The sequence below is a fragment of the Pelecanus crispus genome, chromosome 1 (genome assembly GCF_030463565.1).
Source record: "Pelecanus crispus isolate bPelCri1 chromosome 1, bPelCri1.pri, whole genome shotgun sequence".
In the NCBI taxonomy this organism is placed as follows: Eukaryota; Metazoa; Chordata; class Aves; order Pelecaniformes; family Pelecanidae; genus Pelecanus; species Pelecanus crispus.
The window spans coordinates 166,002,948-166,027,898 of NC_134643.1; the positions used below are offsets into that span (position 1 = coordinate 166,002,948).

At 41.2% G+C, this 24,951-nt stretch overlaps 1 protein-coding gene across 1 annotated transcript in view; it reads right to left on the reverse strand.

Annotated features, from left to right (window-relative positions):
* The window catches only part of PCCA (propionyl-CoA carboxylase subunit alpha), a 322,247-nt gene that overhangs the window by 1,534 nt on the left and 295,762 nt on the right, over positions 1-24,951 (reverse strand). Inside the window, exons 22-23 of the mRNA XM_075711566.1 lie at positions 14,582-14,722; positions 1,979-2,056 (exon numbers count right to left, since the gene is read on the reverse strand). Coding sequence (XP_075567681.1) covers positions 1,979-2,056; positions 14,582-14,722 — 219 coding nt within the window. The remainder of the gene's footprint in view (positions 1-1,978; positions 2,057-14,581; positions 14,723-24,951) is intronic.

A 24,951-nucleotide genomic window follows, 5' to 3' on the forward strand; every position in this document is an offset into this window, starting at 1 on the left:
ACAAACAGGAAGATGGGGTTTGATGCCGAAAAGGAATTCAGCCGGGAATGAAAATGGGAACGTCTTCCAGCTGAAGACAATCAAACTGAGTTTCAAAACACAGTTTCAAAGCATCAAAACGTGGACTAACAGCCAGTGCCACACATCCCAGTGCTGCGGAGGGGCCAAGTTATTTTAGCACTCAGAGCCATGACTTTGCACCGCAGAACAGGACGCATTCTGTTTAGCAGCTTCATTTCTACACAGCCCAAAACATTTTTTTTTTGCTTTTTCAAATTCTTAAAATTCTAAAGAATCAAATCATTTGCTTATGATTAAAACGGAGACGCCCAGGGGACATTTCAAGGTGCACCTCGGGCCCACTGAATGGCCTGTGCACCATTCAAATCCCACTTTGAAAGATTAACAAGCCAAATGGGGGTTTTACGTGGCGTCTGTATAGAGTGAGTGGGAGATATTTATTATCAGGAGAAGTACAAGCAGGATTTTAAGGAACGGGCCCATGGTTTGCAGCACACCTCCGTGGGAAAGGGAAGGTTTAAGTAAAAAATAAAAGGGTGGGAGAGGGAATGGCATTTTAATTACAAATACTCACTAGTTACAAACAGTGGATGCAAAGAACAGCAATAAGGGGGTAAACAAAAGAAACAAAGATGAAAAGCTAAATGCTGGGAAATACTAGTCAAGTGAGAAAATAAATTACATAGGAATTAACGCATGAAATAAAATAATAAAGTGGCAATGCTAGAGCAACAGGAGAAGGTACGTTCTCCCTCTCTCTGCAATTTTTTTTCCTCAAGACCCAGTTTTGCACTTGAGGCACTGGAAGAGGCAAGCCCTGGGTCCCAGCCTCAGCGACGATCTTAGTGCTGTGCCAAACAAGCCTTTCTTGTAAACACACAAACAGTCCTTGGCACAGAGACCCATCTTGAGATCCCAGCGAATCTTGCCAGTGACTAACCTCGTCCCTGCCCTGGAGAGTCAGGCTGCTTGCTGCCTCCCTCGGGGCTAAGGGATCTCGCCTTGGGTTTGGTTTTGCTGGTTTTAATAACAAAATGGCAGTGCTTCAGGGAGCACAGAGGGGCTTGTCCCCAGGCAGAAAAGGGCTAGGACGTGCTGGGAAATACGAGATAGAGGAGAATGTATAATCCAGGTCTTTGGCAAGGACTCTGGACCAGTGACTCCTCAAAAGTGACTCTGCTCTCCCTTTGAAAAGGATGGATCGGGGGCCCGTGTCTAGGTGATCGTTTCAGGCTGGGAATTATAATCTGCCACAGGGATGCTCCAAGGCCCTGATTTAGCAGCTGACAGTCCCCAGACTCGATGGGGTTTAAGGCACGCCCTTGTCATACCAGTTTAACAGTTCCCTGCCCAGAGCGCTGGTTTTGGTGCGTCCTGTACTGCAGGAGTCGTCGTCCCAGCTCAGGGACTGCAACGCTGATCCCCCTAGAAGCCAGGCACAGCCTTGCAAAGCTTAATGCACTTGCAGATCTAGGCTTCATATTTACAGTCACAATAATAAAAAAAAATTGCTTTTCTCATCTTCCTGCAAAAGCACTTTCTATGCCTTGCTCTGAGTGGGTTTTTAATATCAAATTGTTTGCCATTAATGAATTAACTGGCAAAGAGATCTCTTCAGTTGCTCGCTGGAAAGGTGGAATTTGGAGAAACGGTCTGCAACACCTTTCAATTCAGCTTGGCATTGTAACATCATAGGAAACAAATCATTTAGGAGAAAAAGAGTTATATGAATTTCTGAAGCCAGTAAAACTCTTTCCTGCTGTGCTATCTAAGGCTCGGAACTACTTAACAGCATTCACAGCAGATGCAAATGTTAAAAATTAAAGACACCTTACTTCGAAAGACTTACAACAATCAGGCTTAATTCCTTAACAACCAGAATCCTCCTTTTTTCCTTTTGAAATTCTATCCTATTTGACAAGTTGCATATGGTTTTAAGTGACCCAAGGTAGCTTACCTTGCCTGTTTTAGCAGCAATCATACTGTTCTGCATTTTCATTGCTTCAATTACACAAATCTCTTGACCTTCTGAAACCTGGTAAAATTAAAGCAGTACAAAATGAGGATAGAGGATTTGAAATGCTCTAAGTGTGTATGATTCTTCTGGAAAATAAAGGGATTATTTCATTAAATGCCAAAAAGACTTTGACAGCACATGTCAAGTCAGCCAGCTATACAGTCACGACACAAACCACAATCACAAATCGCAGTTGCCTTTGACAAGCTAGCAGCAACATAGGGAAAAAGGAGTCACCTACTTAAAACTATCACCCCAGACAAACCTGAAAGGCTCCTCTCCCATCCCACCCATTCAGCCCCAACTTCTACAGCTCGCATTTCACATCCGTCACAGTTTGACATTAAACCCAGAGCAAAATTCAATCTGTGCAGTTTTGGCCATTGAGCCTTTGCTTTGCTTCCCTGGCGCAGATCCTGCAGATACTAATCCTGACTCAATTCAAAAGCCGAAAGTTTCTTGGCACGTGTCCGGGGAAGCATGGGCTAGAAGTTCCGGCAACCCCCGACGGGCTAATGCGGAGCAGAAAGTCACACCTCTGCAGGTGGCAGTATCCGGATGGCGGCTGACGACTTCGGACTGACGGAAGGGAGCACGCCTGCAAGGAACCACCACCTCTCATCCGCAAGGGAAGCATCACGGAGGCAAAAACGACATTTCTGCTGCAGCTGATAGCTCTTAAAGGGAAACATGCAAGTCTCCTTTTTCGGCTTGTTCGCACTCTGCTAACAGGCACGAGCAAGCTCAAGGTCACCAGTAACCCACTGGGCTGCTCTGCTGGGCTCCCTGCGCCTCCCAGTCAGGTCCTCCCTCCAACACCTTGGGCCACACTGCGCAGAGGAAACAGCGGCTCGAGGCTTTACAAGGAGAGGCGGCTGCCTATACGTGAGGGGAAAAACACAGGATTCAGAATTTATCCCTTGTGTAAGCCAGCGATCAGCCGGTCATCCCAGGAAGACGATGTATGCCGGAGAGGGAAGGGCACTACCTGCCAGTATTTAGGAATTGTGCAGGTACACCCCTCTGGGACACCTGGATCCGAGCGCTCACTGCAAGTCTTTTCATTGGGCTCTTTTGCAGATGTAGTCTGCCATTCACTCATTATCCCAGAAAATTTGGGATGCTTTCACTCCGATGTCAAAGTTTCCTTAAAGAGAGTAACGTGAGACCTGCAGAGATCTGGTTTATGAGTTGTTATATGTGGCAATGCCCTCCAAATGTGTTTGTTTATATACATACATGCATATATACACATGGATGTATTTCTCTAAATACATGTAAAATGAATAATACATATTTAAGGACAAGAGTGTAACACTTTGGAGGAATATATTGTCTAACAGGCAGTTGTGAAGTCAGAGATCAAATGCACATTGCACGACGTACATTCTGAAAATGTAAATAAAGCTTTTTTTCTAAAGCGTGTACTAGCAATGACTGAAAAGCACTGATGTCTGCCTATGGATTCTGAGCAAGACAGAAACAAAGAAGTTACGTTAAAAGGTGCTTACACACCCTTTCTCCAACAGACTGCCAACAGCAATATGACGGGATTTGAGGGGTAAATAAGGAAAGCATTTGCTATGGGAACATGGTTTACTAACCGGATACAGAGAATAACCAACACCTAACACTTCACCTGCAGAAATTCCATCCTGAGCTTCAGGCAAGCATTTAAGTCATTAGCAGTGTCAAATTTGGTGAATAGTATCAAAGACTTGTTCTTTGTCCCCAGTTATTTCCCCTCTATTCCCTTTCCCTGTCTTTTGTCTCCTTCCTTCCACACCTGCTGCTCTGCCTGTAGCCTCGTCCCAGCAGCTCTTTCTTTCTTTTCTGGCTTCTTTTCCTCTTCTTTTCCCTATCTCACTGCTCAGCTTTTCTTCCATCTGCTCTGAACTTTCCAGACATTTCTGAGGTTAAGAGGAAGCTATGAATATCTACTTGATTGTTTTTTTTTTTTTTTTAAAAAAAAAAGCGGGAATGGTTGTTGGAGGTATTTTTTTAATAGCATATTTCAGAAACAAGTTTGCCACCCTCTGGTTAAACTCAGCTATCAGAGCACCAAGAACAGGGGCCTTGAAAGGTTGCTGAAGACTGAGATGCTAAGGAGTGCAGATATGAATTGAGTGGCCTAATTTCAAGGGTACAAGAAACTCTTCCCTTGAGCCCCAGTGCGATTCAGCTGTAACATGGCTTCCTCAGGTGGATGGCATGCAAATGAACCAGTTAGCAATTATCTAAACAGAGTTCTGGAAATACATCTACTGGAAAAGTACAGAATTGTCTCTGTAGATCTTAAGTACAGCACTAAAATGCCAGGAAGTATTAGTGGTTGTGGGACGGAATCCATGAATCTGAATTTCTCCTCAGTTTCCCCCCTTTCTCAAAAATAAAGTTTTTGCGTTTGATATAATACCTGCTGGGTTGATGACAAAGGAAGGGGTGTCTGGGAAGGAAATAACCCCCCAACCCACAAAATAAACAAAGTATCCAGTTAACATCTAGTCTCAGTAATTTGGAAGGAAGGAGGCACTTTCAGCAGGTACCACGTGTGAAAATGCTGTGTCAGTACTTCTGATGATGTGCAATTTGTCGAAAATTACCTTGGTGAAAGTGTCACTTAAGCATGGAAGTTTAATTACTGTTCTTATGTTAAACCTTTACAGCTCCACTCATTGTGTTGCAAAGCGACAAATCCTAAAATTAGGCACTTGTACCTCTCTCTTCTCTTTTCCAGTCTTTTGGGCACTGTCCAATTTCTTTCATTCCATAATTGCACATATCCTTTTGCCTGTTATTTAGCCTGCAAATGAAAACCGCAGCGATGTGCAGAAGTTCTTGCTTTCTAACTTATTTAAGGATTTATCTGGACCATTTTTAATGTTGCATTTTCATCGTCTAATTTATTCCTTTCAGTGGATGGTTAACCAATGTAAACCACCATCTTTACATTTCAATTTAGAGAGGTCTCAGTGATGACCCAAATCTGTCAAAACAGGCAAATAAGATCAAACAAAAAATCTGATTGATTGGAACCAAGTAAAATAAAAGGGCTCCTTTTCTTAAAAGAAATCAAACTCAGGTATCTTTCTCACAGAGTTACGCTACAGACAAAGCTACCTTCACATCGCTTGGAATATCAAAATAAATGAGTGATTAACCGTTAGGCCTGCAGTCTGTATTTTAGTAGTTTATTTCTGCATGGCGCAGGTCAAAGTAGCTGTTCAGTTTTGTTCTCCACAGAGTGGGGAGGGGGGAGGAGGAAAAAAAAAAATCACCGAAGAGGGCGTACTTAACATCTCGACATTGCTAACAATTCTGACGTGAATTTGGGAACAGTCAATAGCACTGTCTGAATAACTCAGGGACTGCATGGTGGTTGTTATCTCCTCCGGCCAAGAGGCTACACACGGGACAGGGAACCGTCTCCAGTCATTTCCCGGCCAAGCCACTCACGACATGGGGTGGAAGCAGAATCTGAGAAGCAGCAACCCCGAGCCACTTTCGTTTCACCTACAGGAGGACCATAAAGACTAACTGCACTTACAGATAGCTCTCTCTAAAACTCAGAGACACCAAACGACAGCACGGATCCAAGGGCACTGCTGCCGCGGGATCTTTGTGAATATGGTACGCTTTCCTCAGACTTTTGTGCGTCATCTGATGAAGACTTAATGATTGTGACAGGACGTCTTCAACGTTAGGCTTCCAAAATGGTCACAAGCCCCACAAGTCTTTCTGATAAACCCAATGGGCACTGATGTATCTTGCCGCTCCCTGTCTAATTGGTGTAAAGTTTGCAGATCTGAATCCCCTATCTTTTATCCAGCTTGCTGCGTCCTCTCCTTTGACATGAGGTCAGGGTTCACATTCGCATCCGATTATCGAAGTGGCACTCATTAACCGGCAGCCCGCCTCGCTCCAAAATGAGTTCGCTGGAAGGGGAACTCGGCCCATTTACTCAGCAGATTTTAGCATTTTAAGGAGGCCTGAATGTCACACAGTATTGCTACGTTTTGAGGAGTTTCAGACATCTCCAGCTGATGATTAATTGTGAGTGATGGGAAATAAAATCCAGTAAAGCCAGCTGCTTGCCATGGTCGGCAAAATTACTATAATGGATATAGGCTGCCAATTTTCCAGTTTTACTGGCAAGTCTTCCAAGTGTAATTAAGGGAAGTTATAAATGATATGGAAATCTATCAAGTCCCATTTATTTTCAGAGGACTCTTTCCCCTGAGACTTTTATCTTCAAGCTTATAGTTTGCTTTGTTGTGCTAATGATTTAAACCACTTCTTATTTCTGATTAAAGCCCCCAATATCCTTCATAAGAAGTTAGATCCACTTTATTCAGATGGATTTAAAGAAACAGAAACCTTTTTAAAGTTGTGTTTGTTAACCGTGCTGAGCTCTTGCTTCGTCTGTGGAGGCATAACAGAGCATCCTCCATCTTAGGCACCTCGCTACTGTCTGGATTTCTGCTTCCGACAAATTCTGGGGATTGGGAAAGATCCGGTGGGGGGGAGGGAGGGAAAAGAAGGAATAAATAAAACAAAATTTTAAAAATCCACCATCAACAACAAAACCCTGACTTCCCTCCAAATCCTAAATCCTCCAAAAACAATGATCGTAGGTGCTGCCTTAGACGCTAGGCATTTAGCACAGGGTGGTGTTGCTCACTAATGTTGTTTGATTTGGAATAAAAGCATGAAAATGATGTGCAAAGGCCTAAAATTGGAGACGTAAAGGATGACTGCACAGTATTCCATTTCTCAATTTCATCCTTCAGAGCCACAAAATGGGGGTGATACAGTTACTGGATGAGATTTACAGTAACAGCTGTGGTCTTCCCACACAAGGGAGGACCTTCTAATAGGCTAAGGTCTGTTTTGAACAGACGGGGAGTAGCAAAACAAGGTTCCCTATTAAGGGTGTGCAGTAATATTCCTGATAAAGAAAATGAGTAGTGGTAGTCAGATTGCTTTAAGAGAACTAAATCTCCTTTCACTGTTTTTTTTTTAAAAAAAAAAAAAGAAAAGAAAAAAGAGCTATTTTAGAAAGTGCTAACTGCTAAATAAATGAAAGACATGTAAATGTAAGGGTTTGGTTTTTTCTTAATCTCCTCGCTACAAACTGTAAAGAATGCATAGGAACCAGTGCCAGGGGCATATGGCTTTCTCCTGTGCTGAACATTCATACAAAAGACAGGTTCATCAGTCATTGGAGTATCTGGATAAAAAATTAGCTCCTGATGGATGGTATTTAGAGCTTACCTGCTGCTAGTACATTACCAGAGAAACACAGGTTTTGAAACCCACATGACATTAGAAACTGCAGACCATGAAATACCCCACGTGCAAGCGCGCTCGTAATGTACTCCAGGTTATACAAAATAAGAAATAAGCTATTTAAACCCTCTGCCTAAAATTGGGCCCGCTGCAAGGAACCCTGGGTCAGCCCTACACAGGCCAATTAATGCACAGCATCTGCCGTATAGAAGCCGTGCATGAAGCACTTCCGAATGATTTCAGCAATTAAAAGAAAACTGTTTCCTGCCTGTTCTGACAGCAACTGTTTCAATGCAAGAGTGAGCACCAAATCATTGTGTGCAGCTGAAAAAATTAAGTCTTTTTTTTTTTTTTAATCTTGTGAAAAGGGGGTGGGAGGGATGAAGATTTCTTCGGAATCGGATCGTTCTTTTGTTGTCCGACATTGTGTGTTTTTCTGCCAAATTAGACAGAAGGCTCCGAGGGTTTACGGGGCCCTCTACAGTATCACCTTCTGGTGCACTGTGGCTCCCTAAAAAGATGGATCAATATCAACCCTGCTGATTTGCCTACAAAAGTGAAAATCCCTCAATTACATTTTTAAGACCATTATATTTAGAACACAGGTGCTCCAATGCGTAACATTTTTAAGGCTCTTGGAGCTGAAGGGAAAAAAACAATGACAGCCCTAAGCAAAAAGGATCTTAGATTTGGTTAAAAGTGAAGTGAGAATTGGATTTTATTGCTATCTCCTTTCTGAGCTTTGGGGAGACACCAGTAAATATCCCCTGCAATTTCCACTGTGCTGAGACTTGTGTCCCCAGTGAGCCTGGTAAGTAAGAAGGGGCAATGCAAGACGGTGCCACGTGAAATCCAGTTACCCTCTCTTGTGATTTCTGCAAAATAATTACAAACATTCATCTTGTTTATGCTTGTGCAAAACCACTGAACAGTGAATTAAGCATGCATTCACTACCTAAAACCCTTACGAACATACTGGGATTTTTGTTTGTTTATTTGTTGCTTAAACTTAGTCCGTTCTGGTATCATTCCCTTCCCGGATTTTTTTCTCTCTGACTTGTTGGCAATCTGGCAGCAAGCATCCAACAAGAAAACAAATCAAGAGGAACTGGATGAGCAGCAAGTGAAATTCCTTGACATTGTCCATTACCATGTAAAATAATTAGTGCAGGTTTTCCCTTCTTTCCAAATTAACTTTGAAACCGGAGCTACAGAGCTGAAAATATAATTAGCGGCAATTAACAGTACTTGACAAATCATTATTAAACTTTTTTTGCCACACTTCTTTAACAAGGATAGCACATCCCAAATTTTGTGACCTCTGATTAACCAAAGGTCAGTGATGTCCCCCTGACAGCAATAAGCACTGGTCATTGCACTCCCACTTATCCAAAACATACTTCCCCAACTGCTTCTGAGATCCCAGCATGTTGGGGAAACAATACGCAGGCAGAGCACTTCTGGGGGCGATTCTTGGGCTGAGTACAGCCCAAGGCAAAGCTTAGTTTCCATCACAGCAATCTTTATCAGTCCACTTTTTCAATAACAGCTAAAAAGTTGCTTATGATTCGAAAAGGCAAAGCGCACCAATTAAAAAAAAAAAAAATCTATGATTTCTTTACAAAGGATGGTAGCATTTTTCCCCTTGGAGGAAACTCTAATAATATTGAATATTTGTATTTCATTATCGGAATAGGATTTCATTCTTAGTTACAGCACACTTGAACACAAATCTAAGACTGTGCAATTGCATAAAGATATAGGAGAAAAGTCTATTCAAGTCTTCAAATATAAAATTTACATAAATATGTTATGAGCAATTACTATGCTTAAGTTTTTTTTAATGCAACCACAATTAAAAAAAGCTTACTTGAAGCCTTGCGCTGTAAGAATGGTGAAATATTCGAATACTTTTACTCTTGAAATTTTACAACTGTGAAAATGGTTTCACTTCCTGTTTACCAATAGGGTTTTCTTCCCCACAAAAACACACCCCCAAAAAATTATTTAATACACAGAATCATAAAACTACATGAAATTCGTGAACACTTTTGGTGAAGTGTACAAACTCCTTTTAACAGAAAAATGCAGTTAATACTTGCTCTGGGATTGCTGAAGAACAGGAAGGAGGAAAGGAGGCAAAGGGGAAGAAAAAGGAAAAACAGAACAACAAAAGAAAAAATGTTCACGCACAAGAGAAAAATCTTATTTGAATTTAAGAATATCTTACTAAATTATTAATTGATACCATATTTATCTATATAACATGTAAAACTGTTACTTAAGCAAATAAGTTTTTACTGGTTTTCCTGGTTGTTATTTCTCTGTTATAAATTCCAACCAGTATAATTATGGGTATAAGATAAGAAAGAGGACTTTTTTTTTTTTTTTTTTTTTAAAGATTTTGAGGTCTGAAGGGCAAGTATGATTTAAAACAACACGAACTGGCTGATGGCAACAGGCAACTTTATAACTCCACCTTTTCTTTCACAAGAATGAACGATGTAGTGAGAAACGGATTTTAGGAAGCTGGGTTTTGCTTTTTTTAGTAGTGAGCATTTTAGCAGTAGAGGTCAAGCAAAACATATATTTTTCCCATAGTAAGAACTTTCCTAGGCTTGTGAAATGGAAAATTGTGGAGAAAGATTTTTTTTAAACTATTTTTCTAAAGAATAACAAGAGAAATTGTAACAGCATGCATGTAACCAAACCGGAAGAGGAATGCAGTTTAGAACTGGAATGCAGCTTGAAACATCTTCTTCCGTTGTTTTTAAAATGTGGAATCACTGACAGGAATGTGTTTTGTAAGTTATACAACTAAAAAAGCAGCCTTCAAGATACCCAGTTTTGAAATTATTGCAATAATTAGCATATACATTTAATAGCTGACATCTTAGTAGGAAAAAAATCATCCCACACAGTATCAATACCCATAGTTACACTAGCACCAATTTGAAATCATAAGAAATTTTTGTATGAGAAAAGTCCATTTAAAGAGTGGTTTGAATGGTGATAACTTCCAAAACCTGGGCTAATCTTGAATTACTGGGAAGAAGAGAGGAAATTTGGAAACTTGGGTCAGAATAATTAACTGCCCTCTTCTTTTGGCCGTAGTGCTACAAAGATTCAGTAACGCTGGGCTGTTTACCCAGAGGTGCTTTGCTTTTACATACTTATGGATGGGGGGAATCATTAAAGTGATTTAGGCTACCCGCACTGGTGTTAGCTTATTGTCCAATGCTTGGCTTAGTAATGCCACCTGTTCCACTTAATTAAATTAAAAAAGAAAAACAACCAACAGAAACATACAGCTAAATGAAAAGCACCTTTGCATTTCTGACAGAAAACTGAAAAAGCAAAAACTATATTCATAGGTGAAATATAGCACAGGCTACAAGGCAATCAGGACAGTTAAGACCTTTTTCCTTGCTGTGCTCAGTTCAGACTACCCAAGTTGGAATCAGTTGTGGGAGCACTTTGGGTGGCTTGCTTTAAGTGGGGTGCGACAACATTGCTTTACCTGTTCAACCATTAGGATCTTGGGCTTTCCCTGCTCCTGCAGTTTCACTGCACAGAATCCTACATGCAAACAAATCAAGCCAAACAACTCAAGCAGAAGAAGAAATGCCTTCAAGTGCCTGCCTACCTCCTACCCTCTAAGCAAATTTGTGCAGCTTTAGTAGTTTTTATGATGCTGTATTTGTTGCGACATTAAAACCACGTGCAGTGCCATCTCCACACTCTGGCACGAAAACACTGTTGTGTGCTAGCAGGGCTGCCTTGTGCTGCCGTCGGTGTCCGCAGAAACGGAGCAAGTCCCTTGCCTGGACTCTTGAAGCCCAGTGCTTTCTCTTGCCCTTGGCACCATGGGGAACCAAAAAGTAACTCTCCCAAAACCAAATTTCATCCTAATGCACACTTGTCATTCACGATCTACATACAAAATAAACATGCAAACACCCTCCCCCTCCAAATGGCTATTTCCTACATAACGTGACTGTGTTCTCATGAGGACTGTAAGCTAAATTTAAACCTTCTTTCCCTAAATAATATTAACCTTCTTTCCATTCAGCCAGATTTCAAATCGTTTTGTTGTTTATGTTGCTTTCTGCTTCTGAGTGCCTTCATTGTGTTTCCAAGAATAATGGAGTGACAACTAATTACAGTCTTCTGATCACATGAAGGAAAATAAAGAAAGTAGAAAGTAACTAAAAAGCTAAAAAAATTGGCAGCATCACAAGTTCTTCTTCTCCCTAAATGACAAACAGCACTTCCCCACTGTGCTACTAAAATCTATAGATCCTCTTAAAGACAAAAGAAAGTAAATTCCTTGCATATGCAATATCTTTTGGCAAAAATGAATTGAAAACTGCTTATCAGGCCAGCTGGATAGAGGATGCTCACCCAATCTTCTATCGGGCTTCCTCAGACCAAAGTATTTTTCAGCAAAGCAGCCAAATGAGAACGCTAACGCTTCAAGGAAAAACAATGATACATTGAGCGAGAAAAACCAACGCAGAGATCAGTGTCGCCTTCTCATTTGGCTGCGGACACACAGAGAGGGACTAACAAACACCATATGCTTTACCTGACCGGGCGTGATGCCCTACAGCTGAACCGCAGGCAATAAACGCGAGTTTGCAAGCGCGGCCATTTCGGACAAAGACGAGGGGTCCCTCTCTAGGAGTTTCTTCACCATTTGTAAAGTTAAACCTGAAGGAGGGGTGCGGCAGCCCAGCTCCCCGTGCTACTGACCGCTCCGAGAGCGGCTCTCTGCGAGCGCAGCACCGTTTGCAGGGGCTGTGCTGCACTGACGCTATATTTAGACCACAGGTTAGGAGCAAACCATCTCAGAGCAGCTCATAAGCAGGCAGCTTTACTGCGAGCAGCAGCAACACCTGAACGGAAGGATGGACAACTACCTCACGCTCTCCCATTTTTCAGCTGTGCTGTTTTCACACGCCGCGCAAAATTGAGCGGCCAAACCTAGCTGCAAACACGGAATAGGAGCCACGTAAATTCCCATTTCTCCAGCAGACTAAAGAGATCAGACTCTTCCCAAGCAGTGCAACAAAAAGAGCTGTATTTATCAGGGAGCTACAGTTCCCTGCCCATCATGCCTTGAACAGCTGTAGTTGAGCGAGCTGGTTTCTGACAGACAGCCAAGACGTGTAATCTGAATCACACCACCCCACTGCTTATTCAGTGCCGATAGCTGATGCTACCCTCATCTCGCTCGCTGGCTCGCTTTTTTTTTTTTAACGTTTTGACACTGGTCCTGAAAAGGAAGGATTTAAGTTAAACCTTTTTCAATAACGCAAATGTGTTTTTGCAATTAAAGCCACACAATTAGCATTGACAAGCTCAGGTCAGCAGAACATAGATTGTGCTGTTCAAATGCTCTGCCACTCGGTGCCTCCACTAAAAAGCTGCAGGAGAGGAGAGGAGAGGAGAGGAGAGGAGAGGAGAGGAGAGGAGAGGAGAGGAGAGGAGAGGAGAGGAGAGGAGAGGAGAGGAGAGGAGAGGAGAGGAGAAAAAAAATCTCCACACATTATTTAACAACTTGTGCTCCGATGCACCGCACCACTTGTGGATTTGTGGAGGGAGATTCATTTATTTATTTACTTAAAATCCCTTTGGCTCTGGCCTCCTCCACTGGTTCTATTCCTTCAAGACAACAAGAACTATTCTTCAGAGCAAGAAGGCTGGTAACATTTAGCAGAATTAATTTCTCAAAAAAGTCTTAAACAAATTAAAAAAGGCTCAAAATCCTTGCCTTAAAAATGTTTCCCTTCATTCTTCACAAAAAAATGTATTTGCTTAAGATCTCCCTCACTCAGCCACTCTTGCTGCCTAGACACAATCTCCGATTTCTCTGTCCACGCGATGACACAGTGGTTAATTTTAATATTGCTGTTTTTAAAGGTATAAACAGTGTGTGCATGTATAGATCACAAAACCAGAAAGCTAATTGTAGAAGCTAAAAGAATTTCTCTCTTGGTAATTTTTACTCAGCTGTACTTAGTTCTGTTTTCTCAGAAATCCCTTTATTTCATTAATATGAACATTTACACCTACAGATCTTCAATATTAACATGACTCCCTTCTCTCTGTAAATAGACAGAAATAGCCATATATTCTAAAAACAAAAGTGGCATCACAGGAAAATGTAAGCAAACAGATCACTTTACGAGCACGACTGAGGACAATCACATAGTAAGTGCAGTGCTAATTTTGGAGGTGAGATCCTGATCCCATTTCTACATCATCTCTCAAGAAAATCTAGGTTTCATTGCCATAAATTATGAACTCTGCAGCTAAAGCTTTCTGTTTGTATCTAAGTGCCACATACGTGTTTATGGCATCATTTAACTGACAACAGTACTTTAAAATTAATCTGCACAATCTGATTCAAATATTCCTGTGTCTGCATCACTCAATTGCTTTCAATGGTTATGAGAGATAAGGGCTCTGACTTTAGAAATAACGTGTGATACAATGTGGTAGAATTTCATATAAAGCTGAGTTCAAGTAGATGTTTATACCTAACTCCAAAACACTGTATTTATATTTGTTTCCAGCTCAATGTGAAGTAAGCAGCACTGGAAATCCCCAGGACAGCAACAGCATGTTCCGTTGCCATTCTGTATGTCAGGTTTATTCCTTCTGCAGGACAACAGGATTCCCGTAAGACACTGGGAATTCCCAGCATGGAATTCCCAATTCAGGAAATTCATGCACCTTGCAAAATGCTAACACGGGGATTCTTAAAAACAAAAAAGGGGGGTGGGGTGGGGAAGAAAGTTAAATATCTATCCTGTGTCCCTTGTGCTTAGTGATATTTTCATTGCTTCAGGGCAGAAAGTCAACAATCCCCTCCTGCTAGCACTAACAGCATATATATACGTACGTATATTTACATGCACATATACACGCACACAATTACACACAGACACACACACCCCCGCCAAGGCATTTGTGATACAAAAATAAGCCATTTGTTGAGTTTCAGCTGTGGACTTGTACCCAGCTGAAAATCTTTTTAAAGCCAGTTTAATTTGAACTGTGCTTCCTTATTTGTTTTTATAATTCAAACGAAAAGCAGCACGCATCCTTCAGCACACTTTATTCTACAGGCAACATAAAAAAAAAAAAAAAAAAAAGAAACCCGTGACCTGTAGTTTCAGTTGCACCAAGGAGAAATTTGTGTGGAATATATAATGAAAATGCAGATATATAGATCACATTTCTTACCGTGTCCCCAGGCTTGACAGAAACTGCCACCACTGCCCCAGGCATGGGAGATCTCAAAATGCTGGAGGTGTCCTCTGCTGCTTTCTCTGGCATGTACTTACTCAGCTCCGCAGCAACCTTCGTCAGTATTTGTAATTTGTACTAAAGAATAGGAAGAGGCATGTTTTAGAAAACTGCACCTTGGCGAATTCCAGTCAATAATCTCCACTATTTTATGGCATGTTTTTCTACAATACATCTGTTATCTATTCTTAACAGGAGTGTCTAAAAACCGCTCTTTGAGATCTTTATTCAGAGTTTCATTTTCACCATGTAGAAAGAAAAATATGCAATCCCAAACTGCAGCAATGAGCATGTAAAAGGAAAGAATCAAGTACAGTAAAGAAATGTCAGGTTCATTTAAAAATTGGGGGTAGAGAGAGGAGATACAGATTTTAAAAGAAAAAAGAAAAAAGAAAAAAGAAAAAAGAAAAAAGAAAAAAAGAAAAAAGAAAAAAGAAAAAAGAAAAACATGTAATATCCTTATGCTTACTGAACATTATCTTTAGTGGGTAAGGAATATTGAGGGATTCGTTTCCAGTGCTGTACTGAATTAGAAATTGACCTTTTGGGAAAGCCTGCCAGACTTTCAACAACATGATTCATTTTAAACATTACTTTTACTTTTTAAACATTCATTTTTATCATGTATTTAATGTTTGAAGTTAATAACTTGTTTAGATTTTGCGATTAGAACGTATTAAACAATTTCACTTCCATTTTTTCACGCACAGGCAGAATGATGGAACGTTTTGGAAATATATAACCTGAATCTATTTTATCTGCAATCAAAACTATTCAGCAGCTGCTATCTACCTTGAGGAAAAAAAAAAGAATGTTTTCTCTAGTATATCTTATAGCAATTAGAAATGGGAAACAATATGACAAACCTCAAGCCTCCGAGAGCATCCCTTTAAACACAACCTTTCTGAAAACATGTGCGTACACTAATTTCAGCTCCAGGCTTTTAGTTTTTAAAAACTTGTCATCACTTTGAAAGAGAATTCATTGCTTTTCAGACAGATGGCCTTCACATTTGTCCCAGTGCACTTGAAAAGGAATGCAGAAAGCCAGTAGATGGCAGCAGGTCTCTGCATGAAACTCTGGCCTCGCCAAGGGCCAACCGAGCGAAGACCGGCACCACACTTCATCAATAATTTAAACAAAGGTTTTAATAATAAGCATTGGATGAACTGCATTTACAATTCAAATGTGCATTTTGCTGATGTAAAGTTCAACACCTTGCTTTGAACAGTATGTTTTCCTCCAAAACAATTAGCTATTGTTTTACTAGCAATAAAATGTCTTTACTTTTCATTTTCACAGAGACAGAAAAAATCCGATATCCTTATGGTGAAGGTAAAGGGGGACTCTACCTTCTGCTTCCGTAGCGAGTAGAACAAGGTATTTAGAAATACATGCAAAAGGTGATTAACTCTGCAATGACACCTTTAAAAAGCAGCTTTCAAAGCTGAATTAAAACAACGTAACAGAGGATTACCATCCTCCATAAATGGTGTTTGGACACACGAGATGATGTGCAAAGAACGGTGCAGCCGCTCAGTTAGAAATACTTTTCTTATCAGAAATACAAGCAAATGGTTAAATGAACTGATCCACCACCCCGGTAAATGTAATAAAATGCCACAGCAATATTCCAGAAGCTGTAAGTGGCACCCAAAGATTTGAGAACCCTTTCCCAAACATGTACCTTGCTTACAATTGATATGGCACAGGGAAACCAGCACCATTTTGTATGCAAAAAGCTGCTTTAACTCCAAGCCTCCCGCAGGCATCATCATGACAATTAAGATTGCGGCGCTCACATTTTCCAACCCAAAATACAGCCAGCGCTCTCCCCGCGCAAGCAACTCCATCCCATGCGGTGCGCTCCTCGCAGTTTCTTTTTCTAAAAGTAAAGCGCACGTGTCTTCATATGCGTGCACGTATGCACGCTTGCACGTATGCTCTGGGGAGAGGGGAGGTGATGCCTATAGGAGATTTGATGACATAAGTTGCAAATAGAATTGCAGCAGTGTGACAAGTCAAATAATAACATCTTACGCGTGTTTCTTTACTCTTGAGTGTCTGTTTTGCAATCAAGACATACAAGTGTCTGCCAGTTTCTGAAGGATATGATCCTTAAGTGAAATTACTGTGCAAATAAAAGCTTTTTACTCCTATTAAAATTCATCTGAGTCATAAGTGGCAAGGAAAAAAAGCTTGCAGAGTGTATTCTGCTGTCAATCTAATAAACATTCTGTGCAGAGGGACTATTTATCAAAGATAAATTGTACTTAAAAGTCCTTCATTAAATCTATGGGGGGGAATATAATTACACCAAATTGCACAGTTTCGGTATCCATGGTTAGTGTCGTCTTTGTACTCAGAGTTTGAAAATAAAAAAAAAGGAAGAAAAAAAAAAAGGCAGAACACAGAAATAAGTTCGATTTGTGGCCTGTATTGTTGCCTCTTGCAAGAGGCTATTTTGGTACGATTCAAAGGATTAGGTTTACATGCCGGGTTTTAAGCCACATACAACACTTCCGAGCTGCCCAATTTCAAAATTTAAACTTGAAGTGAAAGCCAGACCTTCTGCCTTCATCTAGGTTACAGTATTTCACAGGCACTGAAGTACAGAATTCCCTATGCACTCCACAAGGTACAGCAGTGGGGGAAAAACCATGTTGCTCGGTATGCTGCACTTTAAAGCTCGGTTCTCCACACCAAGTTAAAATATCCTTAGCAAACATTGTTTTTACTATCTTTATAATATTCATATCTTTTAGATTCCTTTCTCTGCAGGACTCCTGCTTTGCTTGGAGTGAGATGTAAGAGTCAGTACACTCAAAGCTTTAAAACGCAGGTCTTTGTTATTGATGAGCTGTTCCTTTTCCTTTTGTATTTGTTTATTGTTCTTTAGTCTGTTTGGGGGATAAGCAAGTTACTGTAATCAAGAAGTAAAAAATAACAACAGTAAACTTCTGGGGAAAGGCCTTTTTTGGCACAGTTGGTTCACAAGCGACCTTTCAGAATATAAAAAGACAAAGCTGCAAAGAGAGGTTCCTTCTTTAAGATTACCTTTGATGTATTTCTGCTGCTGGCTGGACCCCACTAAACACCCGCCTGTGTCCCTTTGCAAGGCTGTTCCTTATCTCTCGGGGACGAGTTGTGCAGAGGGGGTGCAGGGGGGCTGTTCACCTAAGCGAGGTGCAGAGGTCTCTCTGGGAGACCAAGTCAAACAAACTGGCCTGCCAGGGCGGCTAAAACAAAGACAGTTAAGAAGATGCCGCATTTTTTTTTATTAACGCTGCTGCCATGCCTTTGATTTAGCGAGGACAACGCTGAACGTATGAGGCAGAAGTTTCGGTGTGCGACTAACGGAGTGCAGACAAGGTTCGGGTTTTTTCCTTTTATCCTCACGAGGAGGAGGAGACGGGAGAAAGAAGGGGCGTAAATTGGGCAAGGCTGTAAACTTTGGGTTACAAATAAGAGACCAGAAGGTTTCCACTGGCTTAAACCAAAAGAAACATCTGTCGGAGTCATAAATAGATGGCGGGTGGACTCTCAGAGCAAGGAAATCTGCTAGCCATCAGATCTCCGCTGATGAGTAGTTGTCACCAACCACTGCTCCACTCCGCAGGGTTTCAGAGCCTAATTCTGCCAGCCAAAGCAAAGTTAATAAAGAGGTACCCGAAAGGAGCCGTACAGCTTTTGATGGCACAGAAAACAGGTGTTTCTCTTCCACAAGACTGCTGGAGTCCACAATCAGTTGGCAAAAATTATAGTAGAGAAAAGTGATGTTACTTAATAGTTTTCTAAGGGTAACAGTATCCTGTCCTACCTCGCCCACTAAATGAATTGGACGTTTATGTAATGCAAAACTACCTCTTACAACCAGATCTCCGTGACAAAAAAGAAGATGACAAAAAGGTGTAATAATAGCAGTGCAAAGGAGTAAGGGCAGGGTGGAAACAAAGCAAATGCAGTGAAAATTATACCTTGGGTTTTGTGTTGCTTTTCTGTAGATATATACCATACTGATCCCCTAAGTCAGTAGACAAGAAGTAGACCGGCTGCTACAAAAAAGGGGGCCAGGGTACATCTGACCCCATCTTTGCTTAAAACCAAGTTCTGTAGTTTGCACAGATACAGTTCCCTTGCTGTGTACAACGAATATTGTAAACCTTCAGTAAAATGCTCAAAACTGCACTCTGTTACATCTCACATTAGTTTATTAAATATGATCTTCCCTGTACACCTGAAACTCATGTCCCCAGAAGCTGTAAATGTTCAAACTCCATCGGAGATTTTATAGAGCAATCTAATGTATCACTACCCATATGTTACTTACGGCAGCGTTTGGACTGCTGACCAGATGTGGATTTTCAGTATGCTTCACCTAAATGTTCAACCGTGTTTTTCAAACGTCTGTCATTCTTGCGGTCAGAAGGGTGGAAATCTTACGTAGCTCAGATTTCAGCAGAGAAACTGTCTGCTGTGCGTCTTCGTTATTTTCACTAACCTTACAGTCTCATTTTTGGAATCAGTGAAATTTATTAACTGTGGTCACGTAATTTCCCTTTGACATTCCCAATCCGCATCCTGCCTCGAGTCACTTAATTGCTGTCACCTGCAGTTTGACCATCATGGATTCACAAGGAGCATGTTATTCAGTGTTCATTCGAAGCAATACTAAGCAACGTTCCAGTGCTGAACACAACGAGCACGCTGCCTGTTTTTATTAACCATTATACATTTTAACATCGTGACCATACCCTTGCTTAGATTTCCACCACGGTATCGAAATGGGAAAATGATGTGTTTGTTCCGTATTAATTGAAGGTGGCGGGCACCTCCTTCTTTCAGAGCCAAGGATTCCTTGCTCAACGAGGAGATAAATGACATTTTGCAAATCACAGCGGCTTTTTTTCCCAGCTCCGAGTTCTAGAGCTAATTGACTTCCGCAGGGTGGTGGCGAGGACTGGCATTAACACCTGCACAAAATACCGGCACTTTTAGTCTCATGGCGAGCAAAAACTCAACACGCTACGGAGACACTTAAAAAACACGAAACCAAAACCCAAAACGGCCGCAAAAAAAAAAAAAAAAAAAAAAAAATCCTGAGCCTTCTTCAGCAGCCGGTAAAGGGAAAGAAAAAGGAGAGACACCTCACCGCCGTGTAGTACACACTCCAGCAGCAGAGACTTAATTAGACTTGTAATTCAGCCGCGTTTCCCACTTCCCGTTCCTCGCGTGGCACGCAATTAGCACTCTGGAGAAACCTACCACGGGTTAAAGCCACGCACAAACACACTCCCTCCACTTCGGGCTCAGGCTGAGCAGGCGGGCTGAAAAGCGGGCCGGCTGAGAAGCTGGGAGATGTCCTTCTCCTGGAGCCAGGGCGCAGGCGGGCAAGGTGAACGGAGCGGGGACCAGCGGGGCGAGCGGGGCGAGCGGAGGAGCCGGCCCCAGCTGCGCTCGCCGGAGCAGCCTGTTAGTGGCACAATGCTTTGACAACTCCATCAGCGCAGTCTCAAGGTAGCTGTCAATCAGGACGCATCATTTAATACAACAGCACACTAAGGATTTTCTCCGGCAAGCCACATGACAGCGTATCTACAGCTCTATTTATATCAGCGCCCAGTTGTGTTTACCGCGCCGTTGTAATTAGAAAAGATGCAACAGGCAGCGATGTTATTCGGATTTCCATTTTGTCGTGCTGCCACGTAAAGTGCGATCTGGCTTCACAGAGTCATGCTAAATGACAAAAGCGCTATTTTCTTCAGTCTCTGTGCTCAGACGGCACTTCATTTGCAGCTATCTATAATTAGATTAATGGTGTAGTGCCGTACAAAGCAGGCCCACTTCACATCAGATAGCGTATGAATTAGGACAAACACTTATTTCAATTCCAGGCAGAGAAAGCAGTGACTGGGGTATTTAGCATACCCTTTATGGTGGAATGAGATGTTAATTGTGTACCATTACCTCTAAACTGCTTGCTTGTTGTATAAATCACTGTGCTAATTGATGCAGAGATAGAAACGTAGCCACAGGCAAGAAAGCAACGGAATGAGAGCTGAAGATGGTGGATAAAGGATTATCGAGTAAAACCATATGGAGATGAGGTTCCTTTGAAACCTGCCCACAAGCAGCGCTACCAGGAACTACGGGGCAAAAGTGCTGCACTGCTCGGTAAGAAAAAGTGTATATATATATATATATATATTTTACACCATCGTTTCAGAACAGACTCTTAGTAGCACGGCCGAGCCAAGCAGAAAACTGAAGAATAAATGTGTGTAATGAACCTCAACACACGCTTCCAAAAGACAAGTAGCAGGGTAGGCACGCCTTGGGAATCATCACCACACTGCCTGGATTTTGGGGGCCTGAGTTAATAAGTAACACTTGAAAACTGTTCCAGAGCAGATGTTCCCCTGACCCATCTGTGGAGTAGAAATGCAGATTCTGTAAACAGAAACTGTGTCTGTGTTAAAAAAAAAAAAACAAAAACAAAAAACAAACCAACAACACCAAACAAAAACTCAAGACATTCAAGTGGCTGATAAGTTAAATGTCTTAATAAGAAGGGAAGAAGCTTCACACACCTATAGTAACAACTACACATATGCTAGCCCGTGCACATACAGAGACAAGGAAATCCCTGAATATCCCTCTTCACATACTGTGGAAGCGGGAGAGGAGAATCTCTCAGAAGTAACAAGTAGCTGTGCCAGCACCAGGACTAAGGAAGGCTGCTTTCTCACGGACAGGTTTTGTAGTTGTTTGTCATCTCTAAAACAGCGTTGCAGCCTCCGGGGCATTCGTAACTGCACTCCCCAGTGTAGATTCCCTCACCTCAGATGGTGAGTTTGACCAAGCCCGCTGCCCACACTCTCTACCACACAGAGCTGTAGCCTTCTCCTCTAGCTGGACACCTCTTATTCACTAAATACGTTGGACCATAATGCTTCCAGGACCCTTTGCCCTCTGTTACATTTGCCTGAAGTCGATTAACTAAGTCAAAGTTACTGGGAAGCCAGCAGACAAGCCCACGACAGACACCCAGCATGTTTGCCTGAGCCTTGGTTTCTTGGCAAAGGTGGCTAAAAATAGCATTATGAAAGGCAGATGAGCTACAACGCCATCTTGAGCACCATGTTCAAGGACAAGCCAACTGGGTGACACACTCACCTTCGAGCCATGCTTCTTCCCCTACAGACACTGCAAATCTGTTTGGCACAACTATTCTGCAGAAGAGTGGCTCTAGTACACATGCTGGAGCCAACACCACTGCACTCTAACTCATCTCCCCTCTGCCCCCAAATTATTTTATAAACTTGTTTCTTAAGCTTCTTGTTCAGAAAACTTGGTTGAACTTGCACACAACTAAGACTTAGCTTCATACTAACAAAATGCCAAGACAAAAATGCTAGCAACTGAAATACTACTCAATGTCTTATTCTAAGAAAATATATTCCCCTCACTCACAACATGATACTGAAGAGCAAATGCGGACTTTCAGCCACAAGCTCTAAGATCTTAGCACAGTGAAATAAACTTCCAAAAAATACAAGGTATCTTCCCCTTGAGTGTTCAATCCCCACTATTCTTCAGCGTTTGATATTGCCTTAGCTTAAAAGAGCAAAGAGAATGCATTATATTTACTAGATATCTCACTGTCCTAAGGTTCATTAAAAAAAGCGAGATACGGCATTTTCCAACCTTGTTTTTAATTTTCTTTTGGAACGACTTGTTTTTCCTACATATGGCACCTAATTGTTACTTGGGGGGGGCGGGTGTCAAGTATTGCAGTAGTGTTTATTGACCTCAGCTCCCAAAGAAATACACATAACAAATATATATGTATATGGGTATCCATGTATAATAAGGGAGGGCTTGGGGGTGGACAGTTACCCGTTACAAACAAGCAATACTAATGCACAAATTACTGCTTGCTGCAAAATCAAGTGAATAGCAGAAGAGTATCACGTATTGGTTGACGAAGTGCTTCAATTACTTTGAGAGGAACCTTTAAATTATTTCCAACACAATACACCAAACAGGAGTAAGTAGAGTGATGTTAAAGAGTCACTGTCCTGAAATGATGGTAGAGTTCAACAGTTTAGATTTTGGTCACCAGACATACAAAGCCTGTGGATTATCCTCCTTTATCACTGCAGCTTACAACTTTAAGGAAATGCCAGCTATGGCCAACCAAAAGGACCGGTGAAACAGAAACAAATGGCAGTAGAAAAAAACCCCTGTGTTGACTACTTTGAAATAACACCTCCCAAGCGTGCAGCTAGTTGACATAAATAGAAACGCATTGAGGAAAAGAGCTGTGAAGCTGTGTAACAGTCCTGTTCCTAATCATTAATCGCTTTTTTTAGACCATTTAAACTAGCCCATTAGAGCCTGCAGCAAAATGCCAACACTCCCATCACTTGCATGTCAGCAGTGCTGGTGTTAACAGGAGAAAATATATGGTTTCTATGACTGCGCCCCGGTTCTACAGCATTTGCTACCTTTAATTGAAAAAGGCAGTTAAACACGAGGTAAATCATTCAGTTAGCTAAGCTGTTTAATAACACATAATTGATAATGTCAATATGTTACAGTGACATAATGCATCACTTTCATCACTCTTATGCTTCAAATACGGTCAACTTATACTTCAAACATTTACTTTATATCTGCTTTTTAATGAAAAACCCAAGGAGAACTGCCTTGAGTACCACGTGTGGAACATAGGTACAATACACACCGCTGCCTAAACTCATCTGCGGGTTCGTTAGGAACATGTTCCTGCCACAACGCTTGCAACTTTGTGAAAATGGTTTAGTTATGTCATTAGCAACTTGCTTTTTGTCTTAAAACACCAGAAGCTCTTACTGGAATAATATGTATTTCTCTGATAAAAATCTGTTGAAAAAGAGTGAAAAAATCTGCACAAGAAAAAGCAACTACTTGCTTTCTGAAATCTGTCCCAATCCTGCAGGCTTTTGCCTAGCTTTTCACATGTAACCAGGCCAAACTGTAGCCATCAGGACTTCTTGTTAGCATAAGGCAAATCGCATGCCTAAGTGTTTACAAAATCATACCCCCTAAATATGGAATATGATCTGGAGTAGGAAAAAATATCTTATCAGCTATGTACACACAGTGTGGTTAAACATGACCAACCCCATTATACAATACAGTGGTTTTTAACATGTATTAATAAAAAAAAACCCATTTTATTTCTACAAGTATTTTAAATGGACAAGAACATTTGACCTGTTTATTATATAACAATAAAAATGTGCTGCCTCATAAGTACATGCTTGCCCTCCTCCTGTTTTTATAACTGGAAAGTAGCTGTAGGCAGTGGTAATGATATCACTACGACCAAGTCTTTAAACGTAGAATCATAGAATCGTTTAGGTTGGAAAAAGACCTGTAAGATCATCAAGTCCAACCATTAACCTAACACTATGAAGTCCACAACTAAACCAATAAAGGGTAGAGTAATAATTAATTTCATGTTTCTTGGACATCTTTCAGAGAGAAGTTTGGTTCAACTGTCCTGGAGTTCATCACCTGAGGAGAAGAGTTACAGAGACATCCAACTAATAAAGGTTGCAATGAACTGCACTGGCCACAGGTGACTACCAAGTTGTCCGTATGTCTTGCTAAGGTAGAGTAATGGATTCTCACAACCATAAAAAGCAAGTCCATTGATAATGAACTGCGCAAGGCTCACAAAAGCAACCTGTAGCGTTTGGTTTGAATAGAGACCCAGGTGATGTATATAAGGTAACAACTTATAAAAAGGGAAAAGCCAACAAAGATGTGTAAAACTATAGCGCCAATTATATAGCAACCCAATGCCTGTAGGATACTTACTATTTGTCGGCCTGGTTCGTTTTGGTTAACTACAAATTTGTAAGTTACTCGGTAAGTTTAGTAAGGAAGTACTATTTGAAAATTACTATCTGATTTGGGGCATGACACATCCCCCTCTAGAAAAAAAAAACCAAAAACCCAAACTCTTGAGTAGAATTGATTTACAGAAATGTCAAGCAAATGCTGCTTAATTTCTAGACACCAATAGTATTTCCCCTCTGGGTGGCCAGGAAATAATAAATGTTTGACTCCTCTTCCCTTCAAGCCCAGCACTACTTTTGGCACTCGCTTAAATGGAAGAAAAAGCAGAGCACAGAGGCCTTTCATTCACTGTAAGGCTACCTACAACCATACAGAACATTTAGATAGATCTTATTTTCCACTGACTGCAAAAATGGTTTTAGTCTGTACGTTTCACAGGGAGAAAATTGCAGAGC